At 41.4% G+C, this 18,563-nt stretch overlaps 1 protein-coding gene across 7 annotated transcripts in view; it reads right to left on the minus strand.

Moving 5' to 3' along the window:
- The window catches only part of Ccdc38 (coiled-coil domain containing 38), a 52,853-nt gene that overhangs the window by 29,727 nt on the left and 4,563 nt on the right, over positions 1-18,563 (minus strand). For all 7 annotated transcript variants that reach the window (XM_004844917.4, XM_004844915.4, XM_004844914.4 and 4 more), the window contains exons 2-5: positions 13,812-13,865; positions 7,346-7,446; positions 6,072-6,237; positions 1,243-1,307 (exon numbers count right to left, since the gene is read on the minus strand). In XM_004844917.4, the coding sequence (XP_004844974.1) occupies positions 1,243-1,307; positions 6,072-6,237; positions 7,346-7,446; positions 13,812-13,851 (372 nt within the window). In that variant the 5' untranslated portion in view covers positions 13,852-13,865. The remainder of the gene's footprint in view (positions 1-1,242; positions 1,308-6,071; positions 6,238-7,345; positions 7,447-13,811; positions 13,866-18,563) is intronic.

The raw sequence follows: 18,563 nt of genomic DNA on the forward strand, positions 1-18,563 counted from the left end.
TTTCCAAAACGCACGGTATGAAATTATGAAAAGTCAAGTTCATTTTTATTTATTCATTAGCGCCAAAGACTTTAATAGAGCCAGATGATCTTCTTTAGATGATTAGACACTTGACAATAGAGGTATGAACAACATCCAATCAATTCCTTGTGTGACTGTTCTCCCATCATTAAATGCTTGTTGTCTCTGCTTTATTATGGTAAATGAACACACATAGAGAGCTATGAAATAATCGTGTTTTCAGGCCTGATTTCTAGTTGAAGGTTTGTGATGGTAGGATGCTGTGGCTTGTAGGATATCCCCCTAAAACCTCATGTGGTCATAGTTGGAGCTTTTCCAAGGTGGCTGGATCCACAGTGTGTGATGCTGGGATTGATTCATGGTGCGATGCTAGGATTAAGGGTGGCATAAGAATATAAAGGATGGAAAGGGCTGTTGTAGTGTGTTGCTTCTTGCTTGTTGCTTGCTGTCTTCTGCCTGCCCTGCTTTGCCATGAACTGTTTCTCCTCAGCGATGCTCCCCACCTTGGAGCCAGCTGACTATGAACTAAAACTTCTACAAACAGGGAGTTAAATAAACCTTTCCTCCTTTTACTTTGGGTGCTGGGTATTTTGTCTCAGCAATAAGCAAAGAAACTAAGACATAGGATAAAAGTCTCTGTAAATTTTATAAGAGTCCAACAGGGACCTGGCACTTTTTTCTGGTGTGAGAGTGTGTAGTCAGAAGTGGAAGGATTTGAGAATTCTCTGTTTCCAGAGTGCTTTGATTCCTACCATATTCAGCTGAAGATTCACAAAAATCTAAATTAAATTGGGCTTCTGAAGTGCTGTTGTGATTGTGGGAGAAAACACTGGGAAAAAAGAAGAGGCTGGAGGGCTGGGGATTTAGCTCAGTGGTTTTGCCGCCTGCTGCCCAAGCTCAAGGACCCAAGTTCGATCCCTGGTACAAAAAAAAAAAAAAAAAAGGAAGAGGCTGGAAACAGACATCCTCTAGAATAATTTTCTTGATAGATCACTCAAATGTGAGCTCCCTGAGGGCAAGGTCTTTGTTTTGTTCACTGGTTGGCCCAGGGTAAGCACTCAAGAAATATTTTTCAAATGAATGAACACAGGAATGAACCAATCTGTTTAACAATATATTTGGGATACATAACAGAAAAATACAATATTAAATTAAATATCTGGCAATGCTATGTAGGAAGTTTTCTGTTGGCTAATGGGAGAAATGAATTATTTTTACTACCTCAAGTAGAAACCTCTCTCTCTGGTCACTAATAAATTCATGGAGAGTCCTTTTAGTGTCTGCAGCTGTAAGGAACATTTAAATAAATTTAGGTTTAGTTCATTATCCTTCAAAGACGTCGTATGGAGTAAAAGTTAGCATAAGTTATTACATATACTGTAGTATATATCTGGGCTTTAAAAAGCTGTACCTTGCCATAAGATTTTTCTTAATCACTCATAAATTAATAATAGTAATTATCATTTATTTTGTGTCCAGTCATATTCTAGGAATTTTATTAAATGCTTTAAATATATCACTTAATCCTAATCCAACCCAAATAAGATATTAGTTACTAGTCCATCCTGTCTGCTTCCTGAAGCTTAGAGAGGTCAGAATTCTCCAAGATCACAAAGATGACAAGTGGCAGGGATGGGGAACCGTCTCCTCAGCCTGGGAAGCACAGAATAAGACTGAACTTTTGGGGCCAGGGATTTAGCTCAGTGGTTTTGCCGCCTGCTGTGCAAACAGAAGTCCTCAGATGCAGGGTTTGGGGGAACCACACACCAAAGTTACAGGAGGATAAGAAAATAGGACAACTAGTTTTACCATGCAGAAAACTAAACAGGAAATACCAGCAATTTCCTCTCAAGGTTTCTTCTTCATTTTGGAAAATTACATTTCTGCCACATTTCAATATTTGCTTCATGAAAAATCAACAGAATGAGGCATGGAACAAAGTCTCTCAATAACAATGTAAATAAAAGTAGAAATAAAATAATTTTTCTTAAACAACCAGTGAGTCTGTGCTGAACTAGGAGGCCTAAGTCTTCCTGGGTCACATTCGGCCTCCAATGCTCACTAGTTGGGAGCCATAAGTAAAGTACTTAGCTTCTCCATGCCTCAGTTTCCTCATTTGTCCAATGAGGATGCTAACTGGTGGATTATATTAATGTCCCCAACTATCTGCTGTCTCTGTCTGTGAGAAGGTTATCTGCCCCGTTGGTTGATGTCAGGTGTTTGGCCACGGAATGGATGTGGACTAGATCTATGTTGCTTCCAAGAGGAAACAAAGAATCAGCACTCATTTCTTTCTTTCTCCCTGGGCTGTAATCGTAGCTGGGTCCCAGACATGGGATGTTCCTTCAACAGAAAATCCAGGGAAAAGCACTGAACTTGAAAAGTGAGTGAGAATTCAAACCTCTGAGAATGTAAACCACTGAAATGTAGGAGTAGCTTATTGTCAAAGCATAACTTAGGCCACACAGCTATATCACTCTCTTTCATAATGGTGTTGGGAGAAGGAGATGAGGCAATAGATTACAAAACACAGTAACTTCTTAATAGTTATTAGCTATACTGCTTAAATAATACAATTAGAATGAGTAATCATTTAATTACTAAGGTCAGTAATGATGGCAAGAGTGATTACTAGACGCATTAATCAACATTATGTGGGAGGTAACACATGACAAAGTTTGGAGTCAAACCAGCTGATTTGAATTCTTAGAGATTTTGGGTGATTCAGCCTCACCGAGTCACTTTCATAAGATGCAAAAAGGAGGCAGAAATATCTAACGGCATTTTGTTGAAGATGAAATAAAATGCATGTCAAAGTCATCAACACCCAGCACACAGGTATCTTTTTAATACTTCTTAAAATTGTATATGGTGGACCGGGGATTTAGCTCAGTGGTTCTGCCACCTGCCTCACAAGCTCAAGGTCCCGAGTTTGATCCCCAGTACCAAAAAAAAAAACCAACCCAAACAAACAAAAAATTTGTATATGATGGAAATCACCAACTTTCATGACAGTAGAGTCATTTAATGGAACCCATGTACCTGTCACCTATGCCAACATTAACAGTACTTTGCCAGTCTTATCTCTTGCCATCTCTCCCTGATCATTCTCTCCACTGCAATATTTTATTTTTTTTGGTACCAGGGATCGAACTCGGGTCCTTGCGCTTGCATAGCAGGCAGTGAAACCACTGAGCTAAATCCCTGGCCTCACTGCAATATTTTAAAGAAAATAAAAACACTTGGGTCGTTTAAAACATAAGCACTTTAGTATGAAACTCTACCAGACAAGACAGTTTAAAAACATAACCACACCACTCTCACTTTTAAAAAACTCACAAATCCTTAGTGTGATCTCCTAGCCAGCCTCAACTAGATCTTCCCATGTTGTAAAAATTAAAATCTGAAGATCAATTTGGTTGGCAGGTCTCCTTCTTATCTGTCATAGTCACCTTCACTTCCACGGTCTTTGCCCACGTGCCATTCATTCACTTGTCCAAAAAGGAGGCCAGTTTCCCTGTAGAATTTCCCATATAAGGATCTAGCATATTGGTGTTCTCATGATGTCATTTAGCACAATCTTCGGTCTCTCGTATTTACTTGATTAGGTTCAGGTGCAATTTACTCAAGTATCTTTAACAGAAGGATGAAAGTGCTTGCTGTTGCTTTCATTTGGTCACTCACGATAGGCCAGCCCAATGGAAAATACATTTCATCCCCCCAAATCGAGTGCTGTCAACTTTTTCGAGTGCCAGCTACTTTAACACAGCACTGGCTGGTGGCATAGATGGAATTTTATCTTTCTATCCTAGTAAGACTCGCTACAGTGGGGTTCCCTTTTGGGCTATTCTAGCTCTCGGGCAGCTATTTCCACCAAGACTCACCTAATAAAGCCTCCTCCAAAGCAGTGGTGTTCCTTAACACCAGGGCCCCTTCACTGCTCACTGGGAATGAAAAGAGCAGGCTGAAAGAGCTGGGCCTATGCAGACTCAGAGATGGTGTCTTGAGAGCAAACCAAGGTAGGGCTGCATACAGAGACAGAAATGACACTTCTGCGGTTGAGCAAACTAATTTGTCCACGATGGCTGCCTTTGAGGGTGACCTAGCAATTTGCCTCTACTGCATACAGAAAAACTAAAATAACTGAGGCTCCCAAAGTGGGGTCTTGGCTTCTTTTACTTTGTGTAGGTTTGTTTTCAATCACAATGCAGGCAAGGATTGTAAGACTGAGGAACAGGGATCTTGGTCATATAGCTCCTGATCAGAAATATAATTCAAGGGAGATGTCTAAGTGAAAATTTCCAGATTGTCTGGTATCCATGGCTGCCAGAGCCCAATTCGCCCTGAGTAATGCCAGGCAATTCCACTACTTCCTTTTCAAGAGTCTGTCTTATGGCAATTACTTTTTTTTTTTTTTAAAACATAGTACAATCTTGTTTATTAGAAAATGAACAAACAATGTAAGATAGATATAAATTACAAGTAAATCTGCAATAGTAAAATGGTACTCAGAATTTCTTCTCAACGTATTTTTGAACAGATGCAGATAGTTTATCCATGTCAAAATAAAAAATTATAAGTTTATTTCATTTTATGCAAAACAATTTTATATGAAAGCTTAAAAACTGGAAGAGTTTATTTTAAACGTAGACGAGCTTAACAGATAGAGCAGAGATGCTTTGTGGTGTTGTAAAACCAGGCAATTGCTCTTAAGACACCAGTAACATCAGGTCTTCTAAAAAACTGTTCTTTCTGGTGACCTCAGAACTGCTGGAGTGGCAAGGATTTTTGAAGTCAGCTTCTTTGTGTAGAACTCTTTCCTAAACCTAATACTCTTGGTAACCATGGGTTTATCATTCTGCAGAGGTGACTTCTAAGACTCAGGGTTGAGCCTAGGTATAACCTAGTCATTGGCATTATTTGTTACAGCCTATTTTTTTGCAACTGTATACTCACCTCTAAGATCTTTGAAATTACTTTAGGTGGCTTTCTTTTTCTACATTAATTGTTAAAATCCAGTTTTTCATTCTGAGTGGTTACTTGTTCTCTGGAGATTTGTTTCTTTTATTTTGAGACAAGAGCTCACTATGTAGCCCAGGCTGACCTTGAACTCACTGTGATCCCCCTGCCTCAGCCTCCCAAGTGCTGGGATTACAGGTGTGCACTTGGCTTTTTTTTTTTTTTCATAATTTTGGAAAGTACATGGGCTTTGGGAACCAGAGGAAAAAAAATGGTTTAAGTTACCACAACAAATCCTGGATAACTTAGATGTATCTGTCCATCCTTTTTAAAGCTTTTTATTCAAAAATTTGAAAAAGGGGAGGGGGATTTAGCGCAGTGGTTTCACTGCCTGCTACGCAAGCACAAGGACCCGGTACCAAAAAAAACAACAACAAAAAAATTTGAAAAAGATCCAGGTTGGGGAAAGATTTTATGACTATCAACCAGTCACTTTAACTTCATTAGCATCAGACTACTTTCTATCTCATTTATATTCCCTTCTTGATCAAAGTAGGAGTCGCTCAGACAGTTTTGATAACCAGATTGCCCTCTTCCGTAGAGCAATGGTTGCCATCTTGTAGGATTTTAACATGCTGCCTTCTAAAATCATTAAGAACAGGTATGTTTTTCCAGTAACAAGTAAAGTTATTTAATTTTATTAGCTTTCTGATTCTGGAGATATGAGTTCTATGAACAGTACAGGCTTCTCCATCCTGAGAAAGTTTCTATCTTTCTACTTCTAAAACTGAGCATGAATGGCCAGAGCTCTTATCTTTCTCTTTTTTCCACCATTGCCAACTTTAATACTGTTTAGTAGTGACTGCGTTCTCGAGAGTCAGGAAAATGAGCAACACTCGGTCTTTTTGGAAGCGTACATTTTCGTATTTAAAATAGATTTTCTATTGATTCTCAACCTTCATTTGCAAACACTTCCCCCACCACTGTAAGATGGAATAGTTTCTGTTTTTCTCACCTTGAGAAAAGGACCCAAACCCCAAATGGTAAATATCTAAACCAATGTTCTTAAACAAAAAGCAGTTTCAACTTACTTTCTGTTAATTTCAGAATAAGCATCGGATCCAGCCCCAGTTTTTCAAATGAGATATCATCTGTGTCAGAGTGGAAAGCTATTTGGCTCAGGTGTGAGCGACTCTTCATTCGGGATGAGAAAGTAGTTTTCTGGTGGACTTTCATGCTACGGTTCAAAATTTTTTCCTGTAAATGTGGAAAGGTTCAAAAGAATTTTTAAATGTACCAAATGGAATGTTCTATTAGAATACTGATCATACATAAAAATATCATTTGCAACAAATGATATTAACATTAAACAAGCAACCCAAGCTCTTATCCTTGAAGGAATGTGAATAGTTTTCATTTTCCTGAAATGATGGAAATTTCCTATGAAGCTGAGCAAAAACGTTAAAAAAGTTAACCTTTATTAAACTGTACCTCACAAACTGGGTGATGTCCTTCTGGTTGCCCAAAAGACAGGTAAAGTGTGGAGATTCCAAGGTGTAGCTCTATAGAATGGAAAACTTGAGAGGAAATGGACCTCTATAGTGTGTGTGTGTGTGGGGGGGGTGTACTGTATGTGGTTCGGATTTCATTTGTATTTTCTCAATTTAATTTTGGGTTAAATTCAACAAAGCTACACAACACATGCAAAAAGCCATCACCCAGTAGCATTTCTAAATATTTTCTTCATTCTACATAGGGTGAAGAAGGTCCTGCAATCAACCTTTACCTCTGGGAGGAAAGAAAGTTAATTTCCTGAAATGTGACCCAGGTCATGTAGGCTACGATCATACAACTAGGGAGATTAACACTGCAAGACCTGTAGGAGGGCTGGCCTCATTGCTGATTTAGCTTTGTACAAAATAATTCTAAAATAATTCTAAATAATTCTGTTTTGTCATGGTAGTTCATCAACTCTGAGGTGCATTCATTGTAAGAATACATTATTATTTTATGCATGGCTACTGATGTGTGGCACCCCATCTATGTAAGCTAGATTCAATTTTAGAAATGACAAAATGTGGCTGTTAGAGTCAATGAAGTAGGGTACTTGGTAATTGTCATATTGGGTTGTTAGTGGCTTATCTGTCTCCCCCACTGGGTAGCGACCTTTGCAGTTTCCTGCTGTGTGCTAGAGGTCGCTGTGACCTTTCTTTGCCTTCACACTGTCTCTCCAGAACAGTGCTGGCACACTCCACCTGCGTCAACACCTGAGACCATGTCATAATCTATAAAAGCTCACGAGAGTGATAAATAAGAGGGTATGATTATAACATTAATTGTTATAATCCTTTTTATAAAGCCTTACCTTTTTCTTTGCTGCCAATTCATTTTGTTTGTAGAGAAAGAGATCTTGGAAAAAGATCTTATAAGGCTTGTCCTTTTTGGTTGAGTCATCCTTTATATTATCTGCAAGAAAGAAAGACTCATCTTTCCTCAGTTGGCCAGAAGGATAAGGCCCTCACCAGCAGGGGAAGAGTGTGTAGGATATAGGGGTTGCTGGGAAGGGAGGACACAGACAACCTTTGCCTCCCTAACTGGGATTGGAGATGCAGGTCTTGGACTTGTTGGGCCAGAGCCACTGCAATTGTCTTTCCCATGGCACCAAGTACAGTATTTAGTGCTTCATGGGTGAATGAGATGATAAAATACAAAGGCTTTTATGAGAGTAATGGGATCCTATTTTGAGATATGAAGATATCACTTCTCCTCACTACAAATGTACTGAGCAGTGTCTTTATATCCCCACTTCTGCAGCAGTGCACACAGCCACTGCCCTGGGGGGAGCCTCAGTCCAAACCAGAGAGTCTTGAAAAAGAAAGTCGATGACATTAACAAGTGCTGGTGAGGATGTGGAGAAACTGGACCCTCCAATATGGCTGGTGACACCATGACATGGTGGACTCACTTTGGAACACAATCTGGTGTTCCTTAAAATGTTGAACACAGGCTTGCCGTAGACCTCAGCAATTCTACTGCAAGGTATATACCCCAAGAAAAAGAAAACATACGTCTACCAAAAAACTTGTACATGAATGTTTAGTATTATTCATAATAGCCAAAAGATGAAAATGAAACAATTTGAGCATCCATCAACTGATGAATGACAAACAAAATGTGGTATAGTAAGTCGGTTTTGTTAGTCCAGCAAAGTGAGTCTTATACACTTTTGACACAAATATACATTGTATATTCCTTTGCACTTCTCAGCAGTCCTGTCCACATCACCACTGCTTTTTGTCTTGCTTTCAGACATTCTGGGCTCTGATTGAGCACCGTACTATTGTACACTATCACACTGTATAGTAAGCACAAAGCAGCACAACTGTGACACTGTTTGGCAGACATGTGAGATACTTTTGTAATTTGTTCACATCTATGAATATCTGTAATGTGAGGTTTATTCCTATCTGTGAAAGTCAGCAACTTGAATATCCATAAGTTGAGGACTTACAGTATATCTATTCAGTGGAATATTACTCAGTCATATAAAGGGAGAAGTATGGTCTTGTATAGACTACAACATGGAAATATTCTGTTAAGTGAAAGAAGCTAGCATCAAAGGGCCATGTAGGATAGGATTCTATTTGTATGAAATGACCAGAATGGGCACATCCATTGAGACAGGAATTTAGTGAGTGCTCAAGGCTAGATGGGGACAGGGGCAAGAGGGTACAGGATTTCTTTCTGAAGTGATGAAAATATTCTAAAACCAACTGAGGTGATGGTAGCACATACCTGTGAATACACCTAAAAACCATGGACTTGTACACTTAATAAAAAAGAAGGCAACTATTGATAAGAGTGACAAATAAGTTGCATTGCTGTGTATTTTGATTTTATTCATTAAATCTGAAATGCTAGAAAGTCCTTCTTTCTCTTCCTAATTTATTTCTTGCTTTCTAATGTTTGGGGGGTGTAGTAGTGGAGAGAGAACCCTTTATAAACCAGTAGCGAAGACCAGGAATCCTGGGAAATATACCAGAGGACACATTCCCCACCCACACCCCGTGTCCTCATCCACCTGCACCTCACAAAAAAGGCTCCAGGTCTTCTGAGCAAGTAGAAGCTGGTGAAGAAATTCTGGTTCTGGCCTAGGACCACTGGAATCACCCTGGCTCCACTCCCAGACATCCTGATTTAAGTGACGAAGCCAGTGTCAGCATTGGGATATTTTAGCCATGCATGGTGGTGAACGCCTGTAATCCCAGCCCTCTAGGAGGCTGAGGCAGGAGGACTGCAAGTTTGTGCCCAGCCAGGGCAACTTAGCAACTTAGCAAGACCTTGTCTCAAAATAAAAAATAACTTTTAAAAAGGAGCTAGAGACTTAACTTAGTTCAAAGGCCCTGAGTTCAATCCTCAGTTTTGCAAAGTATTGGAATATTTTGAGAGTCCCTTGCCTCATGTGGCTATAATGTGGGGCCAGGGGCAAGAATTAGTGGACTAGAGCTTGTCGGCTACCCAATAAGTGGCCATTGGTCCAGGGATTCAGCTGGGGAAACGGGAGTGGCTGGGCTTATAGAAAAAATATATATATGTTGTTTGTTTTGGTGGGCCATGGATTTACGAGAGAAAAAGTTGCAAAGTAAAAGTAACAGAGTAAAGTGTCTCCAGGTTCTCACAGGAGGATGTGACCAACTTGTTGAGTGATTCTATGGCTCAGTAGGGGAGTGAAACTCATTAGATCTGGCTGATGGAGCACTAACCAGGTGGGGAGCTCTCCTGCTAGAGGGGGTCATAGCTGGCAAGAGCAAAAGTACAGATGGTTAGACCTTGAGGCCCTGTAAGGCTCAGACATGCAAGCTTTCTGGTAAATGGAGCAGAGGAAGCTGAGTGTGGGTCCAGACAGCAGGGCTTGAGGACAGCAGGACTATGGGAGAGCCTGGCTAACACTGGGGTCAACTGAGGTTGAGGACCCAAAGGGACTTGGGGTTGGATGGCTCTGATGCTCAATTTTATGTGGTAGCTTGGCTGGGTCAAAGAATACCTGGACTGAACACAATTTCTAGATGTGTCTGTGAGGGCATTTCTGGATGTGGAGAGCATGTGAATTGGTGGACTTAGGAAAGTCAACCTCCTTCTCCAGGGTGGGTGGGCAAAATACAATCCACGAGGGCCTGAGTAGAAGAAAAGGCCAAGGAAGGAAGAACTTGCCCCTTCTTCTCCACCTCCGTGAGGTGGGACATCTCACCCCACCTTCTCTTGCGCCCACACTGGCACTGACATCATGGCTCCCCTGGTAATGGGGCCTTTGATTCGGACCAAATTATACAACCAGCTCTCCTGGACTCTAGCTCGCAGATGGGACTCTGTCTCCATAGCCACGAGAGCTGATTTCCCATAGTAAACCTCATTCCTATTGGTTCTGTATTTCTGGTGAACATTGCCTAAAACAGTGATTCTGCCAGAATCTGTGGACCTGTACCCTCCATCACCACTTCCAGGCCAGACATGGGCCCTAGACACCCCAGCATGGGCCACTCATGTCCCCTACGGGTGAGTCACTGGGAGGCTGGACACTTCTGCCCCAGCCAGTTACCTCTTGCCCAAGAGTCCCTACAAACTTAGATTCCACCCTACCACAGGTGCTTAAGTCTTTACTTCCTGAATGAAAGTCTCCACTGACTAAATTTAAGTGTCCTGGAACTGACATGATGATATTTCCTCTCTTCAACTCCAAACCCAAGTTCATTTCACCTATAGAGAAATAGAAAGGGAGCTAAACTTCTGAGCTCCCAGTATATTAGTTTCCTATGGCTGCTGCAATAAGTTACCACAAAACTATGTCTTTGTACTTGTCCACTTTCTGTTACTCTAACAAAATACCTGAGTTTGGGTAGCCCTAAGTCCAAGCTGGTCTCCTCCTAAGACGGTTATCTTGATTTTTATCTACAAGGCGCTTTCTTCAAATATGGTCCCATTCACAGGCTCCAGGGATTAGAACATGATGGCTGATCATTTGTGGGAGCCACCATTCAACCACCGCACCAAGCAAGCTCACTATAAGCACTAGTCCCCAGCTAATCTTCTCCCTATATTAGTTTCCTGCTCACATGGAACTAGGGCCGCCATTACAAATTACAAGGAGGTGGCTTAAAACAAGAGAAATTCATTCCCTCACAGTTCTGGAGGCCAGACATCCAAAATCAAGGTGTTGGTGATGCTGGGCTTTTGGGAGGCTCTGAGGGAGAATGTGGTGCATGACTTTCTCTCAGCTTCCAGTGGCTGCCAGCAATTCCTGGAATTCCTTGGGTTATAGACCCCAGTCTCTGCCTCCATCTTCACACATGTGAGCCTCAAACTTCCTCTGTTCTCTTATAAGGATGCCAGTTGATTTACGGCATTCCCTAAATTCAAGGTGACCTCATTCCAAGATTCTTACCTTAATTACTTCTGCAAAGACCTCTTTTCTAAATAAATTCACATTTTCGCCCTGGGTGGACGTATCTCAGGGGCCACATTCAACCTCTTCGCCACCCTGTAGTCCCAATGTGCACCACATTCTACCACTGCCCACAGCCTCCTGCCTCTCCAGAGTCTCATTCTGTTGCTCTTGAACAAGCTGACCCTGGGCCCGGCCTCTCTCCAGAACCTCACTTTGGCGATAAGGGATCTTCTGAGTTCCCCAAGTCAGATTCCATTCACTGAACCCTGACTACTCTAACCCCCACATTTCGTCTCCATTACATGCTTCTGTGGGCTGCTTTACAAATCCATGCCATTACTAATTCCCTGCCTTGATGAAGCCTTTCTCTCCCTGCCTCAGCCTCTCAGTTTCCTTGGGCTGCTGTAACTAATCACCCAAACCCAAGTGGCTTAAAATCATATACATTTAGTCTCTTATCCTTGCGGAGCTCAGAAGTCTGGAATAAGACTAATAAAATCAAGATGTTGGCAGGGCTGTCTTCCTCTGAAGGCCACAGAGGAGACTTTCTTTTCCAGACTTTAGGGGCTGCCCATATTCCTTGGCTTGTGGCCCCTTCCTTCAACCTCAAAGTGCACTACCCAGCTTCTACTTTCATTATCTTGGCCCCTTCTCTGTCCCAGGCCCTCCTGCCTCTCTCTCGAGCACACCACCAGATCCATTAGACCACCAGATCAAACAGACCCACCAGATAGGCCAGATTCCCACCTCCAGGTTCTTAACTTAATCGCCTTTGCAGAGTCCATTCTGACATGGAAGATAATATGTTCACAGGTGCCAGGGGTTAGGAATGGACATATTTGGGGGATGTTATTCTGTCTGTCACACTCACACAGCCTCACTCCTTTCTTAGCTTTGCCCCTTACTGGCACTCTTGCCTGGTCCTAATTCTTTCATTCATTTATTCAAGAAACACCTATGAAGGCTCTACTATGTGCCAGGGATTGTTGTAGGCACTGATGACACACTGTGAACAAACAAAGATGCCTGACCTTGAGGACTTTATACTGACCTATATATTGAGGCGTGCATGTGCGTGTGTGTGTGTGTACACATGTGTGTATTGGTAACAGACAATAAAAAATAAATACAGTAGGCAATGTTACAGTATGTTATAAGGTAACAAAGTTCTCCAGGAAAAAATAAAGCAGGAGACAGAGGGGCTGGGGTGAGCAATTTTAAGTGGAGTGGTGGGGTGGACTCCATTCAGGGAGTTTAGGGGTAACCATGTGGATATCTGGGGGAGAGTATTCCTGGCTGTGGTAACAGTCAGTGTAAAGGCCCTGGGGCAGGCCTGGTGTGTATTCAAGGGAGAGAAAGGAGGCCACTGTAGCGGAAATGGAGTGAACAAGGGGGACAGCAGTTAAGAGGCAGACTGTAGTGTCTGTGGGCAGTCTCAAATCTTTAGGCACTGACTCTCAGTAAAACGGAGCTCCGCCAGAGCACTTTGAACAGAGGAGTGCTGTGGTCTACCCACTTACTACTGTGCTGGTAGACAAGAATTAACTCAGATGGGGATCAGGGTTGCAACCAGAGTACTTCAGTAAGAGCTGCTGGTGGCTCAGACACGCATGGCAGAAGCAGAGATGGTGGGAAGTGGTTGGGTTCTGGGTACATTTAAAAGGCACAGCCAGCAGAGTCCCCTAGGGGGTTGCATGTGGGGTGCTTTCCCTGGGCTCTCACTTCTCCTTTTTACTCTCCTTACTTCCTTCCTTCTCCCCCTTCTTTCCCTCCTCCTTTTCTTTCTCCTTTGGTTCCTCCCTTCCTTTCCTTGCTGTACCTGAAGAAATAAATATTCATCATATTTAAGCCACATCACTGTTGCACAATGTTATTTGCATATAAACACATTAATTCTAAATACAGAGAGCCCCAAATTGTTCTCCAAAGTAGATGTTTATCAAGCATCACCGCTTGGAACACACTTGGGGTTATCCAGCTGTTAAACCTTTGGCAAATTTGTAAGTAAAAACAAAATTATTCCTCTTATACTAACAAAATTCTAATTTCTTCTATATTTATGAAGAATGAGGAGGGTAAGGAGGGAGGGTGGTAAAGAAGAGAAGAAGGCAGATTTTGATAAAGTTTAAGTATTCTTGTCCTTCATTATGACAAATAATTGAGTTAACTGTCTTGAGACACTGTAGCAACCTAGTTAAATATGACAACTTCATGCACTACTGATCTGAAGCTTAATTAAAATTAAATAGAAGAATCTTCTCTGCAGGTAGTTTATACAGTCTTTGCCCCTTATCCTTATTGTGGAGTGTTCTCCTTTGCTGTCTGAATTGCCTCAGAACCTAACAGTATTGGGCACAAAGCAAGAACTCGAGCATTCATCTCTTCTTACCTTCAAAATTCACTGAAGCCTGCAAAACCTGTGATGTCATCTTGTCTCCTGGCCCTGATCAAAGAAAAGGAAGCAGATTTTAAAGAATTCTGTAAACATTGTCTAAAGACGCTAAATTCAAAGGCTTTCTGGCTTTACAAAGCAGTACACACACAAACTTTTTGATCCAGCAATTCCAATACTAGGAACTTATTTAAAAAAATATTAGACATGCAGGACAAAAATGTTTTTCAGTGTCATTTAATAAACAGGGAGTTGATTAAATAACTATGGTATACTCATGAAATAGATTGCCATGTGGCCCCTTAAAATGATGCTTTTGTTACTATTTATCTGTCTACCATATAAGTAAAAAAAAGCCACTATTTAGTGTGGATAAAAAATGGATAAAAAAATGAAGAGTTGTTTAAAAAGGTATTCACCAAACATTAATAGTGGTTACTTCTGATTTGGCACAATCTCTCCTCTCATTCTGATCAGGTTTGGGTTAGGATTAGATGAATGAGGTACTAATTTTAGCTGTAAAACTTAAGGAATTCCCAAAACAACAACTTACTTACCAAGATAAATAACATGCAAAAGGACTAATTTTTAAATTTCAAGTTAATGTGGGAAAAATGTATGATAAGCATTACAGTTTGGATATCAAATCTCTCTCAATGGCCCCTGTATTAAAGACTTGGTCTTCAAGGTAGTGCTATTGAGAAGAGAGGGAACCCTTAGAAGGTGGGGCCTGGTGGGAGGTTTGTAGGTCACTGGAGCTTCCCTAGAAGGAAAGTATGGAAGCTGTTCTCTTCCACTTCCTTGCTTTTTGCTTTCTGGCTATGAGGTGAGCAGTTTTGCTCCACTACTCACTCCCACTATGATGTGTTGTTTCACCATGGGCTAGAAGCAATGGAGTCAGCTGATCCTGGACTGGAACCCCCAAAACTGTGAGCCAAAATAGAACTTTCTCTTTTACTTGACTATTTCAGATATTTTGTTACAGTGACAGAAGACTGGCTAATAAAACAAAATGTCAAATTAAAAGAAGACTTAAAGGAAAACAAGTTTTCCCCACCCTTGAGCAGTCTGTTCCCAATCACCTGCCCGCTCCTATAACTGAAACTCTTTGTTCTGGTACAGATAAAATTGGCAACTATGTCCTGTAAACAAAGTTTATGTAATCTTGTTCTCACAAGATTCACAAGGCTCTGTCTTCTTTCAAGGCTAAATTACAAGGTGGTCGCTGAATGATTAATTGGTTATGTCCGCTCTTGTCTTGCTTCTGTAACCTCACTTGCCCACCCTACCTCACCCCAGTTTTGCACCACTAGAAAGACCACCTCCTCAGCCACAGGTATAAAACTGGAACCTTTCCTTTGCTCTGGGCTCAACCTTTGGATGCGAGTCCATTGGGCTGGTGTTCACCTAAAATAAACATCCTCCTGTATCACCTGTTGGTCTCTCTTGTCTGTTAAAATCCCACAACAAAATGACATTGACTTTTGTAAAATAGACAAAATATCAAAATATCAAAATTTTGATTACAGAAAGGATTTGACTGCACTTGTATGACTCTCAGAGTCAGGGCTTCCCTTACCTCACTCTGATTCTGGTGTACAGATCTGTCCGTCTGTCTGTCTGTCTCTCTCCCTCTCCCTATCTCCATACTGGGAACTGAGCCTAGGGCCTCACACCACACATGCTCAACTATTGAGTGACATCCCCTGCCCTTTTCTTATTTTTCTTTTCACCCTCCTTCCCTCCCTCTGCCTTCTTCCTTCCCTTTTTTCTTTTCTTTTTTTCCCTTTCTTTCCTTGAGAGGGTCTCACTGCATAGCCTAAGCTGGCCTTAAATTTGTGATCCTTCTGCCTCAGGCTTCCAAGTAGATTACAGACATGCACCACCACAACAACTTAGACCTTGTCTTTATTTAAAATTTTGACATTCTGTTCATCCTAGATTTGTTGCATTAATTTTCACTTTCTGGAATACTGCATTAAAATATTGCTTATTTTGATTACTGAGTTTTTGCCTCTCTGTTAAATTTTTTCCCCAAGGCAAGTATTATAAACAGCTAAGTTAGGTAGAAATAAAGGAAGTCAAACAAGGCTAGGCCCTTGAAAGGGTCAGTGCAGAAGAAAAGAACACATTACAACTGTGCCTGGAGGTGAAGGCCAGGCCTCAAGGTAAAGATGGAATGCCTACATACCTCCCTGAGGGATAAGCAACATACTATGATTAATATTACCTGGTCCAATAAGTCTAGATAAGCATCAGTCACCTGGGAGGTTGACCAACACCTCCTGAATCATCTTTTCCAAAAAGGTCCTTGTTCTTTCCATGCTATGTGACTTGCTTCCCCATTGGATTAATATCACTTACATGGCTATACTTGTAATTCTATTGGTTGATCATAGTTTTGTCCCATATTGTACCCACTTCATGATTTTGCTCCATAAAACCTCTGTAAAGTGAGCTCACTGGCAACTCATTTGGGTCCCCTCCTATCTCTCTCAGTAGTGATATATCTCCCCCTCGATAAATATTTTCTACTCTTAACCTCCATTGTTCCTCAGAATTCATTCTTCAGTTTTGGGAACACGAACTTGGTGTATCAGACATCTAGCAGGTTGGGAGTTATGTTATTTTTCCCTATATTATTTGGAGGTCCTATATCATAAGTACCTTCCTACTTATTCTAATTCTTATTCTGATTTCTACATTTTGGGACCCTCAGATTTCTCAAAGAGTTTGTGTGACTTTTATGTGGAGAATTATAAAGATTTATGCATTTTTGGGAAAAAGTGTCTGGAGCAATGCTACATAATTTTAGGAAAAAATCATTTGGTTACCCTAGCCTAGTTCTCCTGCCTACAGCCCAGTTATGGAATTCTGAGACATAATTCCATTTTGGCCTCTGGTCACAACTGAGACCTCAATGATCCAGTGATGCTGTGATTCTTAAGGACAAGAAACATCCCGGGAGCTGAAAACATCCTGGGAGGAACAAACATCTACTCACAGTTCCTCATTGTTCTTGGACTGTTACCATCTTGTTTATGCAGATGTACTGAACTCTCTGCAAGTCATTTGTTACATCTGCTTCTCCCGATGTACTGAGTACTGAATAAAAGGCGTGGTAAGCTGGGTGCTTTTGTCTTTGCCACCCAGAGCAGCACTGATCAGATCCAAAGCTCAGCTTCTTCTCAGGCTCATTTTTCTACCTTTCCTGTAATTCACCTTGTGCTGCCATGGCTCGCAGGAGACTAGGACTTACTGCAGAGGTGTTAGTAACGTCCCCTTTCCCTGTTCCCTACAAAAAAGGACTCAGGAGTTTATAAAAAAAAAAGGTATGCCGTGACAGGAACACAAGAACAAGGTATTGTATTTTAGGCTGGCTGTGTAAATTTATTCTTCAGTAAGCCAACTGCTAATAACAGATATTGGCTCTGATTCCATATCTCTAGCACACCATAGAACATGTGAATGGAATCATCAGTCTCTGGAAGTTGTTGTATTTCCATACTTCCACGTGCATCTGTCTTCCAACTGATTAATGAAGAGTTGGTGAAGAACAAAAGAGATGGAAAGAAGACATCTAAAGACATCATCTTTAGAGTTGGCACAGCCTCAGTGACTAAGAGTGTTGAATCTCCTAATGTCCTGTAGAACTCACACTTCAATTCTTTTGGCTTTAAAAAGGGGTGACAAGAAGAGTGCCTACTTTGTAGGGTACACAGATGAGTTAACACGTCCAGCCTTCGGTCATCATTTGATGTATAGTAAGTGCCACGTAAGGCAAGGTATGTGGAAAAATACATTCTAAGGAGGGAAGATGCTGGGAGTGTTTGGGAAACAGTAAGGGCACCAGAGGAATATAAGCACAGTGAACAAAGGGGATTTCGATAGATGAGAACAGAGAAGGAACAAGTTTCAGTCTGCTCTGGCTTGGTAGGCCATTTGCCATTTACTCAGTGAAATCACTGTTAAACTGAGAAGAGACTATAAAAGAGTGTGAGGGCTGCTGTTTTAGTCAATTTCTTTGCTTCTGGGACAAAATACCTGACACCCACAACCTAAAGGAGGAGAGGTTTATTTTGGCTCATGGTTTCAGAAGTTTCAGTCCATACTTGGCTGGCTCAGACGCAGAAATGGCACGGAAGAAGGGCCTGCCGCAAAGGAAAGCTGCTCACTTCGTGGAGAGCAGGAAGCAGAGAGCAAAGGAAGAGCAAGGAGGAAGATAAACTCTTCTAGGTCACACCCCTGGTGACCTGCCTACAATCAAGCCAACAATCAAGCACATTTTAGTAGTTACTGAAATCATTCGTACATTAGACCACTATCAATGTAGCACTCCTCTGCTCCAATTACCTTTCGTATACATGAGGCTTTTGGGGGACACTCCAGATCTAAACCATAACAATTGCACAGGGAGATCTGATAGGAGGCTATTGGGAGACAAGAGATAATGGGGTCCCTTTGGGATAGAAAAGGTGGAGAGAAGTGGTCTGATTCTAGGTATATCCTCAAAGCGAACCTACAAGATTGGGTGATGGATTAGGTGTGGGGTATGAAATAAAGAGCTGAGGCAGGAAAGGATTAAGTTGCCTTCCATGGAGACAGAAAAGACTGTGAGGAAGGGGACAGTTGAGAAGATCAGAGGTTCAGTTTGGAGCATGGTAGACATCTAGGGACCGTGGATGTGGAATATACTGTTCCTCCGAATGAATGATCCAATGGATTCTTGCATTCACTGGACATTTGTGC

The sequence above is a fragment of the Heterocephalus glaber genome, unplaced genomic scaffold (genome assembly GCF_053883595.1).
Source record: "Heterocephalus glaber isolate CG9 unplaced genomic scaffold, H.glaber_assembly_v1.0 deba00001572, whole genome shotgun sequence".
Classification (NCBI taxonomy): Eukaryota; Metazoa; Chordata; class Mammalia; order Rodentia; family Bathyergidae; genus Heterocephalus; species Heterocephalus glaber.